Here is an 18429-nt window from a genome sequence, read left to right on the forward strand (position 1 = left end):
CTTGTATAAGAGTAAAAAATCAGAAACCCTTCTGTGTTGAGACAAACTTGCGATCTTGAAAAAAGCGAGTCTGTAATTGTAAGTTGATAACAATCTTACAAGACCAGTCTTATGGGATAAATGGCGCAGAAAACGCTTCTGAATTGTCTCTAAATGATCTAATAGATTTAATTTTTGTATAAATATACATATGTACATATATACAAATTCATGTATGTACATATATATGTATAATATATACAAATTTAATCAGTCGTACGTAATATGTACGTACCAAATCGTACAAGAAAATAAGCCGTCACTTAGAATTAGTCAATAAAAGTTGAGAAATTCCTCGTCGGTATTTATTCATGGATTGAAATTGCAATCACGTGGAAGTTGAGTGTGCCGTGGATGAAGTTTTAATGAGTGGATGCGGAAGTCTTGATGCAATCGGCATTGTGTTGTTCAAATTAAGACCGAAATTTGTCAGTTTGGCTTCCCGGCACAGTCACGAGCCATTGTTGCCAGGGCCGTACTATTGAAATTTATTTACAAATTGCGTGAATTAGGGCCGGAGCACGAACGTCTGGGTTGTTGGTTCGTCTTCGACGTCCCATTATCGCAGCAGCCGCTCTAACGAGTGCTTACTCAATAGCGAGACAGGCGCATTCGTAACGGTTTAAATTTTCAAGTCAATAAGTTCACTTTTTTTTCTTTTAAATACATAGAATTTAATAGGATAAGGGAATTATTGGTAGTTTATATTTAAGCTGAATTCTGAAAATTTTATCAATTTTTCCGGTTGGCGTATGCGACTTATCAAAAATAATATGTTATTTTAAACACACTTCAGCTCTAGGCTAAATTTTCATTTCCCCATACATTTTAAAATATTGCACTGTTCGACAAATGAAGACTTTTTTTTTGGTTCAGAAACGAGATATAACTTTTCTTATAGAATTATGCCCAGTGAACACGAATCTGGTAATAAAAAATGTTGATTGGCTCAAGATTCGGAGATATGTATATGTGTTTTATAAATCGCACGATTTTTCTATATCTTGGTGTTGTTCGGTCGATGTCTCAAAATCTGTCAATTTCCTGTTCAAAATGAATATTGGAATCTATAGTCGGGTATTTTATCTTCCATTTTTAGTACTTTTAAGCTTTCAAATCTCTCTAAGTAGTCATCCAGTTCAAATCAAAAGTCAAAAGTACGTATTATCACTTGGGATTTTTTCCCACTTTTAATACTATTTTATATTGAGTTTTTTCTATTAAAACATGTTTATTGAGATAGTGCTCTGACCACACTATTTTTTGTTTTCGGTTAAAAAGGTTAATTGGAAGTGTGCTGAACTTTAAATCGGTAAAATTGCGAGCAAAAAGCTCGTACTAGTGTTAACTCGTATTTACACGAATCTGAATTGAATATTAAATTGAGGGATAATATATTAAATTATTTTTATATGAGAATTAAATAAAATTCCATTTAGAAAAATCATATTTCGACTATTCTTGTGGATTAATAACAAAAATTCTATTGATAACTGGCTTACCTCGATAAAATAAACTGTTTTTTGGTATAATAAAATTTTAAATACGTTTTTGAGATTTCTTCCTTTTATGCTTCTCATTAAAATAATAATTAAATTAAATAATTACAAAAATATTCAAAATAGAAAATATTTATATATTTTAATATAGAAATATATAAATTCAAAATAGAAAATATTTATATATAATAATATTTATATATATATATATATACATATATATACATATATATATATATATTGTCACGTTCCAGGGAGATATTTATTTAAATTTTATTTACTACTTGGTTAACCAACCAAGTTTCTTTATTGTTATTAAAATGTTACAGTTATCTTATATTCTAGATATATTCGAAAAACCGATAGATAATGGAACTATGATTTTTATAATAGGAGACACGTAGAACTATTTCACTATAACTTTCGTTCAATTTATTCTGCTGCTGTGCTGATCGTTAATTGAGGACGCGTTCTCGGAGTATTTACGATGACGACTGTCACTCTCTGAGTCGATGATGATGACTGTCCGTCACTGCGGAGTCGATGGCGATGACTGCTTTCTCGAGTCGATGGTGAAGACTGTCCGTCACTGCGGAGTCGATGGCGATGACTGGCTAATGCGGTCGAATCGTGATCTATATAAATGATTTGTTATCTTATGGGCTGAGCACATTCCTGTGTTATCTGAATATCCTATTACAGGAATTTTTATGGTTTTGTTATTCACGTATATGAGCGTGTGAAAAGTACATTTGATATTGTGGGAACTCAAGTGATAAGCGGGGTACATAACACCCCCATTGTTAAGAAACTTATTAATACATAAAAATTAAGAAGTTAGCCGCTTATGGCATTTAATATTTCTTCTCTAGATCTAATTTCTGGTTCGATTTGAACTATTTCTACTTCGTTTTCTACGTTATCTCGTGTTTTTCGAATATACTTTACATTAAATCTTTTCTTATCTCTAAAACATTTATAAAGATGAAAACTTATTTTAACTAGCATAAGTATAACAATAGTAATGATTATTCCATAAATTAGCTTTACAAAAAATGAGGAATGCTTTACAATGGCTGGCTGATTTTGATAGTTTTCTAATTTCTCGTTAAATTTTTCAAATGTCTCTAGGACTTTCTGAGTGTTTGTGTTATCTACATTTATTAATTTTATAGGATCTAGTTGATGTAAACTATAATTTGTTTTTCCTATAACACAACATTTATCATTTATTATATTTATATTTGACATTGGATTTTCATATTCAGTAAAAATGTTATTATCAGCATTTAAACTTATTAAGCCATTATTCGTTTTACATCCTTTATCTAACTTTATGATTCCTGTTTGGAATAATTCAACATATTCATTCTTTTTATTCTTACAATTAATTGTTAATTTCTTACTTTCCGACAAGGTATATAGCCATCTGTTGTTAGTTAATTTTTGCCATAGGTCTATTTTACCTTTAACATTTCTTGTGTTACAATATTCAGGTATATTCTTAGTAACATCTTTTAGCAATTTTGTTTCACAATGTATTTCACTTAGTGTGGAAAGTATATTTAATTTATTACATATAAAAATTTGATTAATAATATTCTTACAATTATTTTCTAAATTATCAAAAATAGTATAACTCATATCGTCGACTGATACTCCAATGTATTTATATGTTGGTATAATGAGTGAGTATATGTCTGTATCTGTATGAGGTATAGGTAAAGGGTAAATTTTATATAATTTATATTTATTTTGTTTTAATTTAATTTTTACTGTTGGTTTACACCACAATATTTTATTTGTTATTCGAAATTTAGGTTTGTTACCACGTTCAATTATTTTCCTTTTCGTATTTATTTCCGCATTAGTAGCGTTATTTATTTTTATAATCAATTTGTCTATGAAAATATGTTTTAACATTTTAACGAATCCATTTTTAATATTACGATTAATTCCGTTTATTTTCCCTTTAACTTTTATTTTCACCTTTTTATTTTTAATTAATAGATTGCACAGGAAATCATCTTCTGGCAATTTCATATCAATAGATTTTATTTTAATATCGCAATTAACAATTTTTTCATTGTATACGAATAAATTACATTCCTGCGGCTCAGGAAATTTAGGAAAACATTCCAATGACTTTTCAATTTCGTCATTACATAATTTTAATTCAGGTGATTTAATTTCAATTTCAAATTTCTCATTATTTATTTCGGGAATAGAAATATTATTTTCATTTTCAAAATTGTCTTTATCTTCTTCATTTATAGGATCGTTTGTTTTATTTTCAAAATTTTCATCATTCATTTCGGAAATAGGAATATTACTTTCATTTTCAAAATTATTTATTTCCGTAGATATTGATATTGGTTTTAATTCGACTTTCAAATTATCAATTCTCAATTGTTGATCGGTAGTATTGAGAGTAGTACAAAGAGTTTCATTATTTTCATTTGCGTTGACTAAATAAACGCCTTCTTGATTAAGTTCGTCATCGATAATTTCGCTTTTTATTATCTCCGGATTTGTTATTTCAACTTTTGTAATCGTTTCCGTTCGAGGTTTTACAATATAATTATTTAGAATTTCGTCATCCTCATTATCTTTGTTATTATTAAGAAGATCAATTTTTATCGTTTCGTTGATAATAAGTTTGTTTATTTTATAACAAATTTTAGCCTGATTAATTTCAAAGAAGTCAGCGCCAATTATACCGTCATATGTGGTATCGATTTCATCGTCTTTCATAATGTATACTTTGTGATGAGCAAACTCTAAATTTAGATGTATGCTTCCTATTGATTCGGATATTGAACCTTGGTTAATACCGTTAATTGTAATTTTATCATTTTTATTGTAAATAGTTTTTTCATCTAAGCACGATTCTTTTATTATGGAGATCCCTGCTCCTGTATCAACTAGAAAATCTCTAGGAATAAATTTGTTATTATTTTTAATATCAATTTTAATATGTTTCATGGGGTTATCGCTCGGGATTAAATTAAAACAATAAGAGTCATTAACTAGTCTGTTCGATTGACTCGGGCTTCGACAGACGGAATTAAGTTTAAATGATTGACCTTATTTTTATCTCTTTGTTCTTTATTTTGCCGTTTGTAGCAATTCTCAAATGTGTGTCCTTTTAAATTACAATAAGTACATGACTTTGGTTGGTCATAACTCCTGTTATATTTATCGATTTTATTATAACCGTTTTTATTTTGATCAGTGTTACTGTACTGACGATTTGGTTTAAAACCCGCATTGTTTTGATTATTATATCCATTTTTATAATTATTATTATTGTTGCTAAAATTTTTATGTTCATCATTATTTCTATTATTTTCCCATGTCTTGGGGCGCGTCTCAACAGAGTGGACTTGTCGATTTCTACTGTCTTTATTCTTGAAACATGCATTGCTTGAATGTCCTTCTCGACCACAAATGTTGCAATTTTTGTTTCTTGCAGTATCAGTCTCTATTTCTAGAGCTGTTTTATACGCATCTAAGAGAGTTTTTGGGTGAGTAGAATAAAATACTATCCGCGTTTGTTGACATTTATTTCCGTGAATCATCCTTTGAAGACTAAGTTCATCAATTAATTTTATTTGTCCGTTAAATTCGTCTGCTTTGGACTTGATGTTACAATTTTGTATGCTTTTAATAAGGGAATTTGTCGCGGTTTGAATACGATTCATAAATTTAGTTACGTCTTCGTCATGTCGTTGCTTCAATTGTTGAAGTTCCAATAATAATGTAGAGTAATTTTTATGGGGACTATAATTTCTAACAAGCGCTTCTTTTATACTATTGAAATCTCTAGTATTTATATTCGATATAATTATTCTTGCAGATCCCGTAATTTGAGATACAATGTAATTTAATAATATTTTACGTTGGGATTCCGATGCTAATATGAGAGCATTCTCACAGTCATCGATGAATTCGTACAATGGTATTGAACTACCATCATACCTTTTTATGAATTTAGTGAGTGTGTTGAAGTCTATTACTTTTTAGGAGGCATTCTTAGAATTTAAATATCAGCAGCTAAGTTTATATTGTGTGTGTTTGTGTAATGTGTGAAGTATCAGAAGACTTACACTAATACAATTTCCATATTGATGTTGGTTGTTCTTGGTCTCGAAAATCTGGGAAGGTCCTTGCGAGGTTGTAGGATGTAGAATCCGCCGTAACTAGTACGTTTTTTCGCCGTTGGTTTAAAATTATTATTTTTATTTTTATTAAAACTGAACTGTACTTCCGAACGTCACTAATTCACTCAAGAGCAATAATTGCTGATTCCCTCGGGAATGATAGATACTAAGATCTAATCTGAATAGCTACGTTTTTTGGAATGTTTAAGTTCACGAAATTTATTAAGATTTAATATCTTATTTAGCACTTTCACTTTTTAGGAATTTTTCCTCTTTTTAAAACTTTCACTTATCCTTGCACGGATATTTTTTTTATTTAAACCAATTGACTCATCCCACCGCTGCTGCCACCAAAATTATCATATGTCACGTTCCAGGGAGATATTTATTTAATTTTTATTTTTATTACTTGGTTAACCAACCAAGTTTCTTTATTGTTATTAAAATGTTACAGTTATCTTATATTCTAGATATATTCGAAAAACCGATAGATAATGGAACTATGATTTTTATAATAGGAGACACGTAGAACTATTTCACTATAACTTTCGTTCAATTTATTCTGCTGCTGTGCTGATCGTTAATTGAGGACGCGTTCTCGGAGTATTTACGATGACGACTGTCACTCTCTGAGTCGATGATGATGACTGTCCGTCACTGCGGAGTCGATGGCGATGACTGCTTTCTCGAGTCGATGGTGAAGACTGTCCGTCACTGCGGAGTCGATGGCGATGACTGGCTAATGCGGTCGAATCGTGATCTATATAAATGATTTGTTATCTTATGGGCTGAGCACATTCCTGTGTTATCTGAATATCCTATTACAGGAATTTTTATGGTTTTGTTATTCACGTATATGAGCGTGTGAAAAGTACATTTGATATTGTGGGAACTCAAGTGATAAGCGGGGTACATAACAATATATATATATATATATATATATATATATATATATATATATATATATATATATATATATATATATATATATATATATATATATATATATATATATATATATATATATATATATATATAAATAGATTAGTAACTATTATAATTTACCTTAACATGTATGTATAGAGAACATCGATAACAATAAAAAGCAATTATTGTTAGTCAAAAAGCAAAATCTAGTTAAAATTCTTATGTAACCTGTACATCTCAAAAAAAGAGAAAAACGAATTTCAATAAACGTAAAATGAACAAATCTTAGTTCTCTTTCAGCTATATTTTTCTTTCATCCCTTTGATTCAATATCTATATGTGTACGTAAATATGTTCATATTTGTACCAATTTGAGAAACCGAAAAATATTTGTTCCATTTCATTACAATAGTTTGTAATGAAATGAAATCCACCGTCTGTTTGATCCGATATTTTCATTAGATCAAAGTACAAATAAATATAACAATAATGTACTGTAAAATATATACATATGTACATATAGTTGTAATACTGATGAAGTTCAACGAGGACATGTTAAAAATGTTATCGTACATATATTACATAGTTTGAGTGATGAGAAAGAGAGCTCAAATTTGATATGAATTTAAAGTTTTGATTGGAAACTATAACAGTCCAATCAATGTCGAGAACATTCGCCGTTTGAATATCTAAAATGTATTATGAATTTCACTGAAAATGTTTCAGACGTCGCTAAATTCCCATTTGCTTGTTATTTATTATGATTAGAATCATCTCATACGCGTCGGTTATTTATGGCTCTTCTTGAAATATTATTTTTTTAGAAAAAATTCTTTTATATTGTAAAATACGTATTGTTTCGGAACGCTTTTTAAATTTATTTCGCCTCAGCGGCGTGTCTTTGGTATCGATTTCACAACATTTTAGCGCTTTTTCAAATACACAGTTCGTTCATATCATATTTCATAGAGATAAAATAAACAACGCAACGTCAAAAAAAAAGCACCTCATTATGTCAGATCAATACTCAAAATACATCATTGTACAAAATACAGTTGTGGCATTGTTTTGTTTACGGAATTTGGATCCACATTTGTTTTCGATTGATCGAAACGAATCGTTATTACGGGTTCATTAACGAACGTTGATTTGTAAGCGATGCCGTCAAAACGTCACTATTGCGATATCCAATTTAATTCGCAACGTGGAACGGGCAGAGCGTGACGATTTTGAATTTGGGGTCGTTATCGCTCTGCTTGCTAAATATCAGAAACGAGTAATTGTAGCGATCAGTCCGTCTGCAGAAACAGGGGTGGAGTTCAAGTGCAAAAATAACGGTTTTAATGAGCGTACAGGGGGAGTGAAATAGACCTTCGGGATCGTCTGCAACGTCTGCTTCTGCAACATCATCTCTACTTCCGGTCGAATTCTCTCCCCCCCCCCTCCCTCCTCTCACTCTACACTACTCATCTGGAGTTTGTTCAACTCGTTCACCATAAATTGGATCAGAAATATTAGTTTTAGATTTTGATTTTAATATGAGTCGACGTTCAAAACTTTTATTAATTTGAATAAAAATTTAATTTAATTTAATTAAAGGTTGACATTTACATACATGTTACGTTATCTGCTATTATTAATTGCTATTGTTTTTTTACATACCTCTTATACGTTTCACTTACCATTATAATTCAGAAAAAAATCTACCTCTTATCAGATCGTTTTCATACTTTGCCATATTGCTAATTTTGGTCATCAATATAAGTAAATAGATCCTCCGCCATTACGATGGTGCAAAAATATCGTGATAGACGCGTTTGAAACTTCTCCCACGAAAAAGTGCCTGACGTTTATCCAGCACTTGTTTAGACTTTTCGCCATGTCACATTTTTTTATGATTTTTATGTTTATATTTATTTTTTTACATACCTCTTATACAGTTCACATGGTTTTATCTTTTATAAGACATTCACTTCTTTGTTGTTTTTTGGATTTTGTTATTATTATTATCCGCTAATATACTCGTATATCTTATTATTTTTATGATTGTGTTAAATGTGTTGTTTGTGTGTATACATACATATATGTTTTTTTGTCATGTCTAATTTCTTTAGTTATTATTTTGTTTCTTTTCTTTTCTGTTATATTTTTGAGCATTGTGGAGCATCAGGAATTCCTGTAATGCTACAATGGTCCAAAATTTAAATAAATAAATATAAAATTGATGGTTAAGATATTTGCCTGTAAACAAATCTGCAGTCTCTAGCAATGTATTTATTTATTGAAAAATCAACAGGCCTCAGATGTAAAAATCATAAAAACAAAGAATAAATATAGCAAAATAACATCTAAACTCAATTATAGATTTTTACAAAATACATAATATATCTAGTACATATAGACAAACAAAAGAAAAAGAAAATAATAAAAACTAAAATATGACTAAACATTAAATATATCGTTACATAAGGCTTTTGTGATTGTCTAGGTCGCTATTTTTAAAAAATTTAAATTATTTTTAATAAATAATGAATTTTTTACAAACTTTTGAACGCAACATAATATCATGAACTTATTTTGAACCAATTCCACTCTTATGATCGCTTTGATAATTTACTGACATACAAATGTAAAAACTAAAGCTAGAAGAATTTAATTAATGAAATCAGCAGTATCGACTGTTGGATTGGCGCGATGACAGCTGAATATCAGATGCGCCTTCTCGCTTCCCCATACTTAACCTCACAAGTTATATGCTTGAACAGTTATATGTTACTTTTTTCAAACTATATCATTAATATAAATGTAAGATACAAGTATGAATATTGACATTTTTGACAATATGATCCTAAAATTACATTTGATAAAAAATTTCCTTTCGACAAAAGTTTTTCAACCATAAAACTCCATAACAGATTTATGTATTATTCATAAACAAAATATGTAGACGAATAGCCTCTTTTACTGTCCTCCATCTACATATACCTGAACAGGATAGCTACTTTAATGTATAATTGTTGAGTAATTTTAAATATCAACTATTATAATAAATGGATATAATAGTGACTATCATATATAAATTAAATTAATGGTCTATAAATACCAGCCATTAGATACATAATGAGTAATTAAAATAAATGATTACTATATAATACCTATACATGTATCGGTTGGTCAGTATTTATTTCATTATTATTTAATACAGGTTCACACCCGTTTTTTACACAACTATGATCATATATGTAAGTATTATAAGTATCATAAATATTGTAAGTAATATTCAAGGAAAATTAAAAACTTCGATTCTAGCAATTGTACGAATTTTAAAATATCTACAAATTTTGAGATGCTGTTGACTGATATCCAGTGAGAAATAGGATAGGGTTTCCCATTTTTTAGAACCGCTTACAATGAAATCAGATAAATTGGCAAACTCTGAAAGGAAACGATCGACCATGGCAAGCACCAAAGCCAGGGATAGAACCCGTAACTATTGAAAACATTATTCGCTAACCATAGAAATTTACTGCTGGTTAATTTACTTACCAAACTGATTATATTTCAGTATGGTTTATGCCAATTCAATTTAAAAGTTATTGGCTAACTCTTATTACACTGTTCGACACGAAAAATGGTTCAGCGACGATATTCGACTTTTCTTATAGACCTATGCCCAGTAAACATGAATCTGGTAATAAAAAATGTTGATTGGCTCTAGATTCGGAGATATGTGTTTTTTAAATCGCGCGATTTTTCTATATCTTCGTGTTGTTCGGTCGACATCTCACAATCTATCAATTTCCTGTTCAAAATGAATATTGGAATCTATAGTCATGTATTTTATCTTTCATTTTTAGATACTTTTCAGCTTTCAAATCTCTATAAGTAGTCGTCCAGTTCAAATCAAAAGTCTAAAGTACGTATTTTCATTTGGGAATTTTTCCCACTGTTAATACTATTTTATATAGAGTATTTTCTATTGAAACATGTTTATTAAGATGTTTATTATTTTCTGGCTACACTATTTTTTGTTTTTGTTTAAAATTGTCAATTGGAAGTGTGCTAAATTTTAAATCGGTAAAAATGCGAGCTAACAGCTCGTACTAGTATTTACTCGTTTTTACAATCAACATTGTTTATTGCCATATTCGTGTTCATTGAGCATAGATCTATAAGAAAAGTCATATCTAATCTTTGAACCAAAAAAATTTGTCGAACAGTGTTATTAATAACTACGCAAAATATAAATAGCTCTACAAAAGTACAACATATTTCAATCAATACACAGCATACAATAAAATTAAAGCATTGATTGGTTAAAACATCGAATGTTTCATAGTCACTTTTATTGAGTGTATTGAATTCGTCCAAACCACTCATTTAACGGTTACAAGCTACAAATTCGAAACCATCGAATAAACATGTACTCACTGTTAATAAACGAACCAAATATTCATTCCGACACAAATTAAACGAATGAGGCAATTATTCAATCATCGAAGCGAATCACCGCAAACGCCAAATTTATGATCGATCTCCGTATAATTAATACGAAACGAAATGTTTATTTTGTTACTCCTCCGCGAAACTCATCCGACTCGAACAGATCGGCAAAGGGCTTTCGGTAAGGGAGGCACGGGGGAGGCTGGGGTCGCGACAAAACGACACAAAGGGGTTGGATCACGTCAGTATTTTAATTAAGAGAAAGTCTCAATATTGTTTCAAGTCTTGTCGATGAACAAGAAATAACACGCCCGACTTGTACATAGACAGTAGGTGCTACACAAAGGGGTTGACTCGGAGTAAACAACTTCTTCTTTAGCCATCCAAAAACCAATACCGTTGATGAAGTACTAGTAAAACGCGTTCTATTCGTATCTATGCATATTGTTACGACGATAAGAAAAAATCTCAATTAAAATTTTACACGAAAATGGCGCTGTGCTTGCTGACATAAATCTTCGAATGGTTGCTTCGAAACACGAGTACTTATGTTCAGTGCCAAAAGGTACCCCCTTAAAGCGTCTGTATTGTATAAATTGGATGTAAAATTCGCATTAAACGAGATTTAGTATATTGCCTACACCCGCTCTCCATATTACAAAACCGAATTGAGACTACGCCTTTATCTCGGAAATCGTATAAATAGCGCATGTTTAATGAATGACCTGAAAGGGTTTCATTTATTCGAATCAGTGTGTATGTATTTATGAGAGTTTCTTGTGCAAATCCTAGGAATGCTATAAATAGTGCTAGATTGTATTCTATATATGATTTTTTTATGTCTGTAGAAGTCAAAGAGCTTTTGATAAATTTATATCTGAATCGGTCGCACGATAGGCAATGTAATATTCAAAGGAAATGGAAGGAAAAAGTCTTCATTTTTTAATTTACTCGTTGCTTAGGAACAATAAGGGCAAACATGCTTATGAATTCTTTTGATATTGTATCATTACGCCAATGCTTGAGTTAAAATTTAAATTATATAATTTTTCAATACATACATATATTATAATACATACAGTTTAAAATACTTAATGCTCAATCTATCCTTAATAAATTTCAGCAATTGATCATCCTTATTTAAGAACTTTTTTTAAAAATCTGACCTATATACATACATATGTATGTATGTATATATCATACATATGTGGTTAAAACTGTCCAATGCCTCGAAATATTTATACATAGTGTATTATGGAATACTACTAAAATTACCACGCATTGTTCGAGTGGGTGAAAGTTGGAGAAAAGTAATATCTAAAGTTACCATTAGAAAGTACATCGTGTTTGGTAGCTCTAAATAGATTTATTTAAATATAGATTTGCTAAGTAAGCAAACATTAATTTTTATATACATTTGGCTGGCGTTACCCGGAAAATTCTTACATTTCCACGCTTCGTTCGACATTAAAAATTATCTTCAGATGGCTGCAACTCTTTGCAAAACTCATCTATGATCTTTATTTAGACACCATGAGGTAGTTGTATCAAATTTGACGGCCTAAAATTCAAAACAGTGGATTTCCATTGGGGAAAAACTTACGAAATCAAGGTGACCCGACAAAATCGCTTGGACGAGACCGCGCAGCGACAAAATCGCGCAATGCAAATATAAGAAAATATAAACAAGAAAACGTATATAAAAACAAGTAATATAAATATTAACAACAGCTCTAATGTATAAGAAAGATCCGATAAAATACAGTATTAATAAAATAAGAATCGTTTATTTATTTTGAAAGTGCACTTTTATATTATTTTTAATTTAGGAAATATGTATTATGTAATATGTAATATGTATTCAAGTTTCAATAAAGTGTGAATAAATTCAAAAGTACACTTATATAACAAACGAAACGAAACGTACAAATATAATAAACGATTCTTATTTTATCATTACTGTATTCTATCGGATTTTTTTCAAACATTAGATCTCTTCTTAATATTTATATTACTTGTTTTTATATTTATGTATTTTTGTCGCCGCACTATTTTAGTTTGCGCGATTTTGTCCCGCGCGGTTTGTTAAGGCGCCCGAAATCAATTCTTCCAAACTTTAATTAAATTTAACTTTAAATATAGACCAAAATAATAGTGATTTTAGAAGGATTTATGTATATATTTGCTTTCTATTAACCATTTTATGATAATGAATCAAAACAATAACAGACTCCAATTATTTTTAATCCGTAGTTTTGTGAAATAATATATTCGGGCCTTCAAACTAATTGTCACCTCATTTTCCATCTTCAGTATTGTATTTTTAAGAAAACTAAACCAATAGTGTAAACCTAAGCAAATGTTTTCCTTTTAAATAATCATCAATTGACTTACACGAACCGAGGAAATAATTGGGGAGCACGGTTCGCCCCAAGAATGGGGGTGGGTCGGATTGATATTCAAAGGATCCCTTTCAGATCGCATGTCACATCGGTTTTAATTAAGTGAATACAATTAAAATATATAAATAATATTCGGCGAAAAGGGAATGCGGGGCGAGTATTATTATTAGGGGGAGTGGGTACGTATCCCAATTAGTGTGCTCTTTAAAATGGGCGGGCCGAATAAACAGAGAACGCTCGCGAACAAATCCTCTTATATACGAACGCTTTTCGGTCGACTATTGTGGCGCGGGGATTTCCAAAATAATTGGCATATACATACATACATACACACGTATATACGTGGAGTGAACGTATTATACTTCGTTAATAAGCAGTACCTGTTCGCAATTCAACGGCACTTTAAGCCGCCCGACTCTATTTACAGTCGTAATCGTCTGCCTAACTTTATTATCGCCGAGAGCTTATACCGACAGAACAGCAACAAACTCGCCTGTCTACTGTTTATATGTACGTTACACTGATTCTAAAAGTTTTTTTGCTCGTGGTCTGGCTTGTATTGCTTTGAATTCTGTCGTTTACTAAATGCAGTCAGAGTTCATTTTCATATACCATTTTTTTAAACAGACTACTTACATTTACTGTATGAAACTCTGATACTATGACTAGGTACGAATCATCGGGAATGGAGATTTAAAAAAAAAGTACTGAGACAACTATGTATGTAAAGTACTATGTATATAATTACAACCTAGCATATATTTTTTGCAAAAATTTACATACAAGAGTAGCTAATTTCCAACGAATCAATTATTTCGTTATTGACATAATTTTTCTGTGGATTTGTTTTGTGAACGCCAATGGAATTAATTACAGTACTGTTTATTGTCGCCATTTTTAAGATGTATATAAGTCACCAATCAATTAATTATTATTGTTAGAAAACGGTCATTTTTAAATACCTCATTTACGTTTCACTTACGATTACAATTCAGGAAAAAGTTTGCCTCTTATCCGATCGTTTTCATACTTTGCCATATCATTTTGGTCATCAATATAAGTAAATGGATCCTCCGCCATTACGATGGTGCAAAAATATCGCGTAAGACGTGTTTGAAATTTGAATTTCTGAACATTTGTATGTATCGTTATTTCAAATTATTAATTTAAATTATTAAAAAAAAAACAGGACAGAGTTGCCAATTTGTTAGAAGCATTTTAATGAAATCAGATAAATTGGCTTCCTCCGATAAGAAACGATCGACCTGGAGTATCACATCTAAGATCCTCATATCCCTGGCCAGCAGCACTGGGCCAGGGATTAAACCTGTAACCACAAAATTGAAAAGATTTCATGCAGGGCCATGCCTACATGTAATGTACAAATGTGTGCAATGCACACAGGCGGCCGAAAGAAATAAGATTCGATGAAATAATATTCCTTAAAAAAATACGAAACAAGAGACATCGTACTTTTTAAAATGCATTTAGGTTGTCTTGTTGTATACTTGTGGATTGCTGTTGCAAGTTACAACTTTTAACACAACCGAATTATAATTCGGGGAAATAACGGGACAGCAGGTATAGCTTCGGTCCGCATAGAGCTAGGTCTTTTGTTTGATGCCAGATGTTTTTCGTCAAGGATGACGATTATTGGTTGGCCATCAAAAGAACAATGTCCTAGATGTAGAATTGGGGGTATAAACACTATACTTTCACGAATGAACTTGAAAACGTTCAGTCTCTCTTGTCGTCTGGTCCTATTCAGAACTAGACGCTTTGGTTTTCTGTCTATTTTTTGGCTAATTTTTATTGTGATTAAAATTTTTAACACTATATTTCTCACACAATATTTATCACAAGGTAAGATTTTTGCACTACTCGCATGCACTTCATTTTTTTCAAATATTTTTTATCAATATTAAATATAATTAAAGAGCGGCCGATTCCGTAACACAATCAGAATGTCTCAAAATTCTTGAATTGAATGGTTCCTGTACAAAAACATCAATTTTATTTGTCGGTAATATGTAAGAACCGTCAGCGGTAGACGTATGTACATACATATTTACATGGTTATACATCAAAACAAGCTAATTTAAATTAAAGATAGGGACGTCAGTTGCACTGAGCTCTACAAATTGAGAACCACCAGTGAGTGTACAGGAGGGTCCGTAAATAATAGTGGGGACATTTTAGCATTGTGAATGAAGTTCATGACCGGAATAAAGTTCGGAAATATTCCCATCAGAGGCGACGCGTCTCGGCGTGGAGGTGAGTCATGGGGGTGAGTTTGCTCTCGTGGTCGGATTTTACATAATAATTAGCGGGGCCCTTAACAAAGTTTGAATGGAACTAAACTGCGTATCGTATTGCGGCAATTTGGGCAGGATTTATGGCAGCGGAGTTTCGAAGTCACGCGCCATGCCCGCCATTCACAATCATCATTACATTCAAGGTATGCAAAACAGGGCCTGTGCCACCTAGCCCGCTGTGCACACTCACAAACACACGCCGACTCGCTTTGTATTTGCACTGAATAAATATGACGAAACCGTTAAGTGTGTGTCGATCGTGCTTTCGGTACGTGTATGTGTAAATGTTTGGTGGCTGTGCTCATTTGTCGCGAAAACTGCGAAAGCGCAGAAAGCTCGGAGCTTTTCCGACCGTGCAAGCCTCCTCCTAGTTGACGACAAAGCTGTATCGCTTCGTACAAATGGCGCTCATGTTCTAAACGGATAAGTTGGTACCGTGTACAGACAATTTAATAGGATATTACGTCAAATATGTAAAAGTGAAATTAATTTATCTCTTTTAGAGATATAGAATTTAGCCAAAATACTTGAACTTCTTGTAAAATTGAATATGTCAATTTTTACTTTATCTATGTACGTAGTAACAATAGATGAAGTTTTGTGATCATTTGAAAATTTGAACTCGAGATTTTGACTGACTCGAACTCAGAATCGGTAACTGATCACGTTTTCATGACCTAGAAAAAAATGTGTGTGTGTCAGTGTATTTTGGGGATTTTTTGAACACCGTTAGTCCTATCGAACAGAAACTTAGTATCAGTTACTGAAATTCTTATCGACACGACGCAAATTTTTTTCAAATTTTTAAGTTGACCGGAAATGGTACCTCCCCTTATAGGTAAACCGCTTGCTGAATCGGACTGAAAGTTTCTAACATGTAATATAAATTATAAATTATAAATAAAAACGCAACCACCAAGCCACATTGCTGGCTATATTTCACATACAAAACAAATACAAAAATATATAAAACTTTCTCGTAAGAAAGAGTCGTATATTTAAATGAAATTTACGTAAGTACATAGAATACAGAAAATATACGATTCGTTTTGAGTAATATATTGTCCTTCAGATCGTTATCATGCGAATATACATATTAATACAAACATAATAAATTCACGAAAAGATTTACGATATATATAATACATAGATAAAGTTTATTTGGACAGTGGCGGGCTTAACTTCCAAATATTACCTGGCGCTCAGTAAACAACGTTTAGTGCGAATGTTTGATAATAAATCTTGCCTCTGATATGAATCATTAAGCAATTAAGGACCTTAATCCAAAAAGTTTATCGTTTAATTTCGTCGCACGTTACAATTTTCATCGCAGTTTGTAAATTTAGGCTGCGGTTTAAAGGGTTCGCTCATTTGGCACCACCAAAACACATATTATTCAATCGCGAAATCGATATTATTATTCCTTTAAGATCGGAGCCCTCTTTCAGAGTGCGAATTTCACATATCCTTCCGTGTTATTCTTGGTCCTATAAAAACGGGACCCAAAGTCGCCGATGCACAAACACCAATTTTCATCCAGTGTCTTTGCCAGGGGTGCCTTACGACAACATTCTCGCACGCCCCTGTACACAAACGCACTTATCCCATGCGAATTTTGGCAACTTCAACTCCCATCATACTCTACGGCTCGTTAATGGCTATATTCTACGGATGAATGCTCGTTTTTACGACTAGTTTTCTCCACTGGTCGAAATTATCGTCCCGTGTGCAAGACGGTTATGAGAAAAGTTAGCGAGTCACCAGCGAGACGAGATGAAACGGATGCGGATGGTTGTTTTAATTAATACAAACTGTCGTAGTGAAGTTGCGAGTGTTAGAAATTATCATGGAGTGTTTTACTTCTCTCATTGGACTTGTGTAGTGGCCAAATTGTAGGTAGGGGCTTTTGTCTTTCGAGGCGTGGTGAAATTTCGCCTGAACGTTTGTATGCTAATTAAATTTATGAATGATTATGTGTGAAAGCCCTTATTGACTTTTAAACCAAACTAGATATAAATTTGCTAGCATTCTGGGTTAAATCAGTATTATAAAGATATTTTATTTTAGTCCTTCACATAAATGTCAACTACATGATAATATTTCAAGTAATTGTCACGTAAAATATTGTTTCAAATATTTTCAGTCTATTAGAAGAATACACATCGGTTAGTTTTTTTAAACGCATCACTTAAGAATTCAGATATATTTCATTTTTAAATAGCCCGTGTTTCATCGGCTAGGTAAGCTGTAGATTTATAATACATAAATGGTCAGTAAATAAAATAAACAAAACAAAACATTCAGTATATAAACTGCTAGTAATTTTAATACATAAGCGGTCAGTATTCACTATCCACTGCTGGATGAAGCCCTCTTCAAAACGCTTCCCTTATGTTGCTCTCGAATATCATTCTAGCACTTTTTTTGTACATATATATTAACAAAAGAGTGGACTAGTGGTTAGTATATATCATTTAGAAGATATATAGAGCTCACGGGTTCGAGTCCCACTAGTTGCTACTAGCCATACCTTGGTTTACGACTCCAGGTCAACCGTTTCTTATCAAAGTTTGCCAATTTATCTGATTTTCATTGAACCGGTTCCAACAAGTAGGCAACCTTTACCCATTTCTCGCAATTT

At 31.7% G+C, this 18429-nt stretch overlaps 2 protein-coding genes across 3 annotated transcripts in view; one reads left to right on the forward strand and one right to left on the reverse strand.

The window, feature by feature from the left end:
* Positions 1-18429, forward strand: part of LOC143911227 (CUGBP Elav-like family member 2) — a 605340-nt gene that overhangs the window by 33631 nt on the left and 553280 nt on the right. The window lies entirely within an intron of this gene.
* On the reverse strand, positions 1778-4523 carry LOC143910732 (uncharacterized). The gene is made up of 3 exons (XM_077429330.1): positions 3872-4523; positions 2150-3052; positions 1778-2060 (listed from the first exon to the last, which is right to left on the reverse strand). Exons 1-2 carry the CDS (start codon positions 4521-4523, stop codon positions 2376-2378), a joined length of 1329 nt encoding a protein of 442 aa, XP_077285456.1. The 3' UTR covers positions 1778-2060; positions 2150-2375.

This window comes from Arctopsyche grandis, chromosome 4 (assembly GCF_051622035.1).
Source record: "Arctopsyche grandis isolate Sample6627 chromosome 4, ASM5162203v2, whole genome shotgun sequence".
NCBI classification, from domain to species: domain Eukaryota; kingdom Metazoa; phylum Arthropoda; class Insecta; order Trichoptera; family Hydropsychidae; genus Arctopsyche; species Arctopsyche grandis.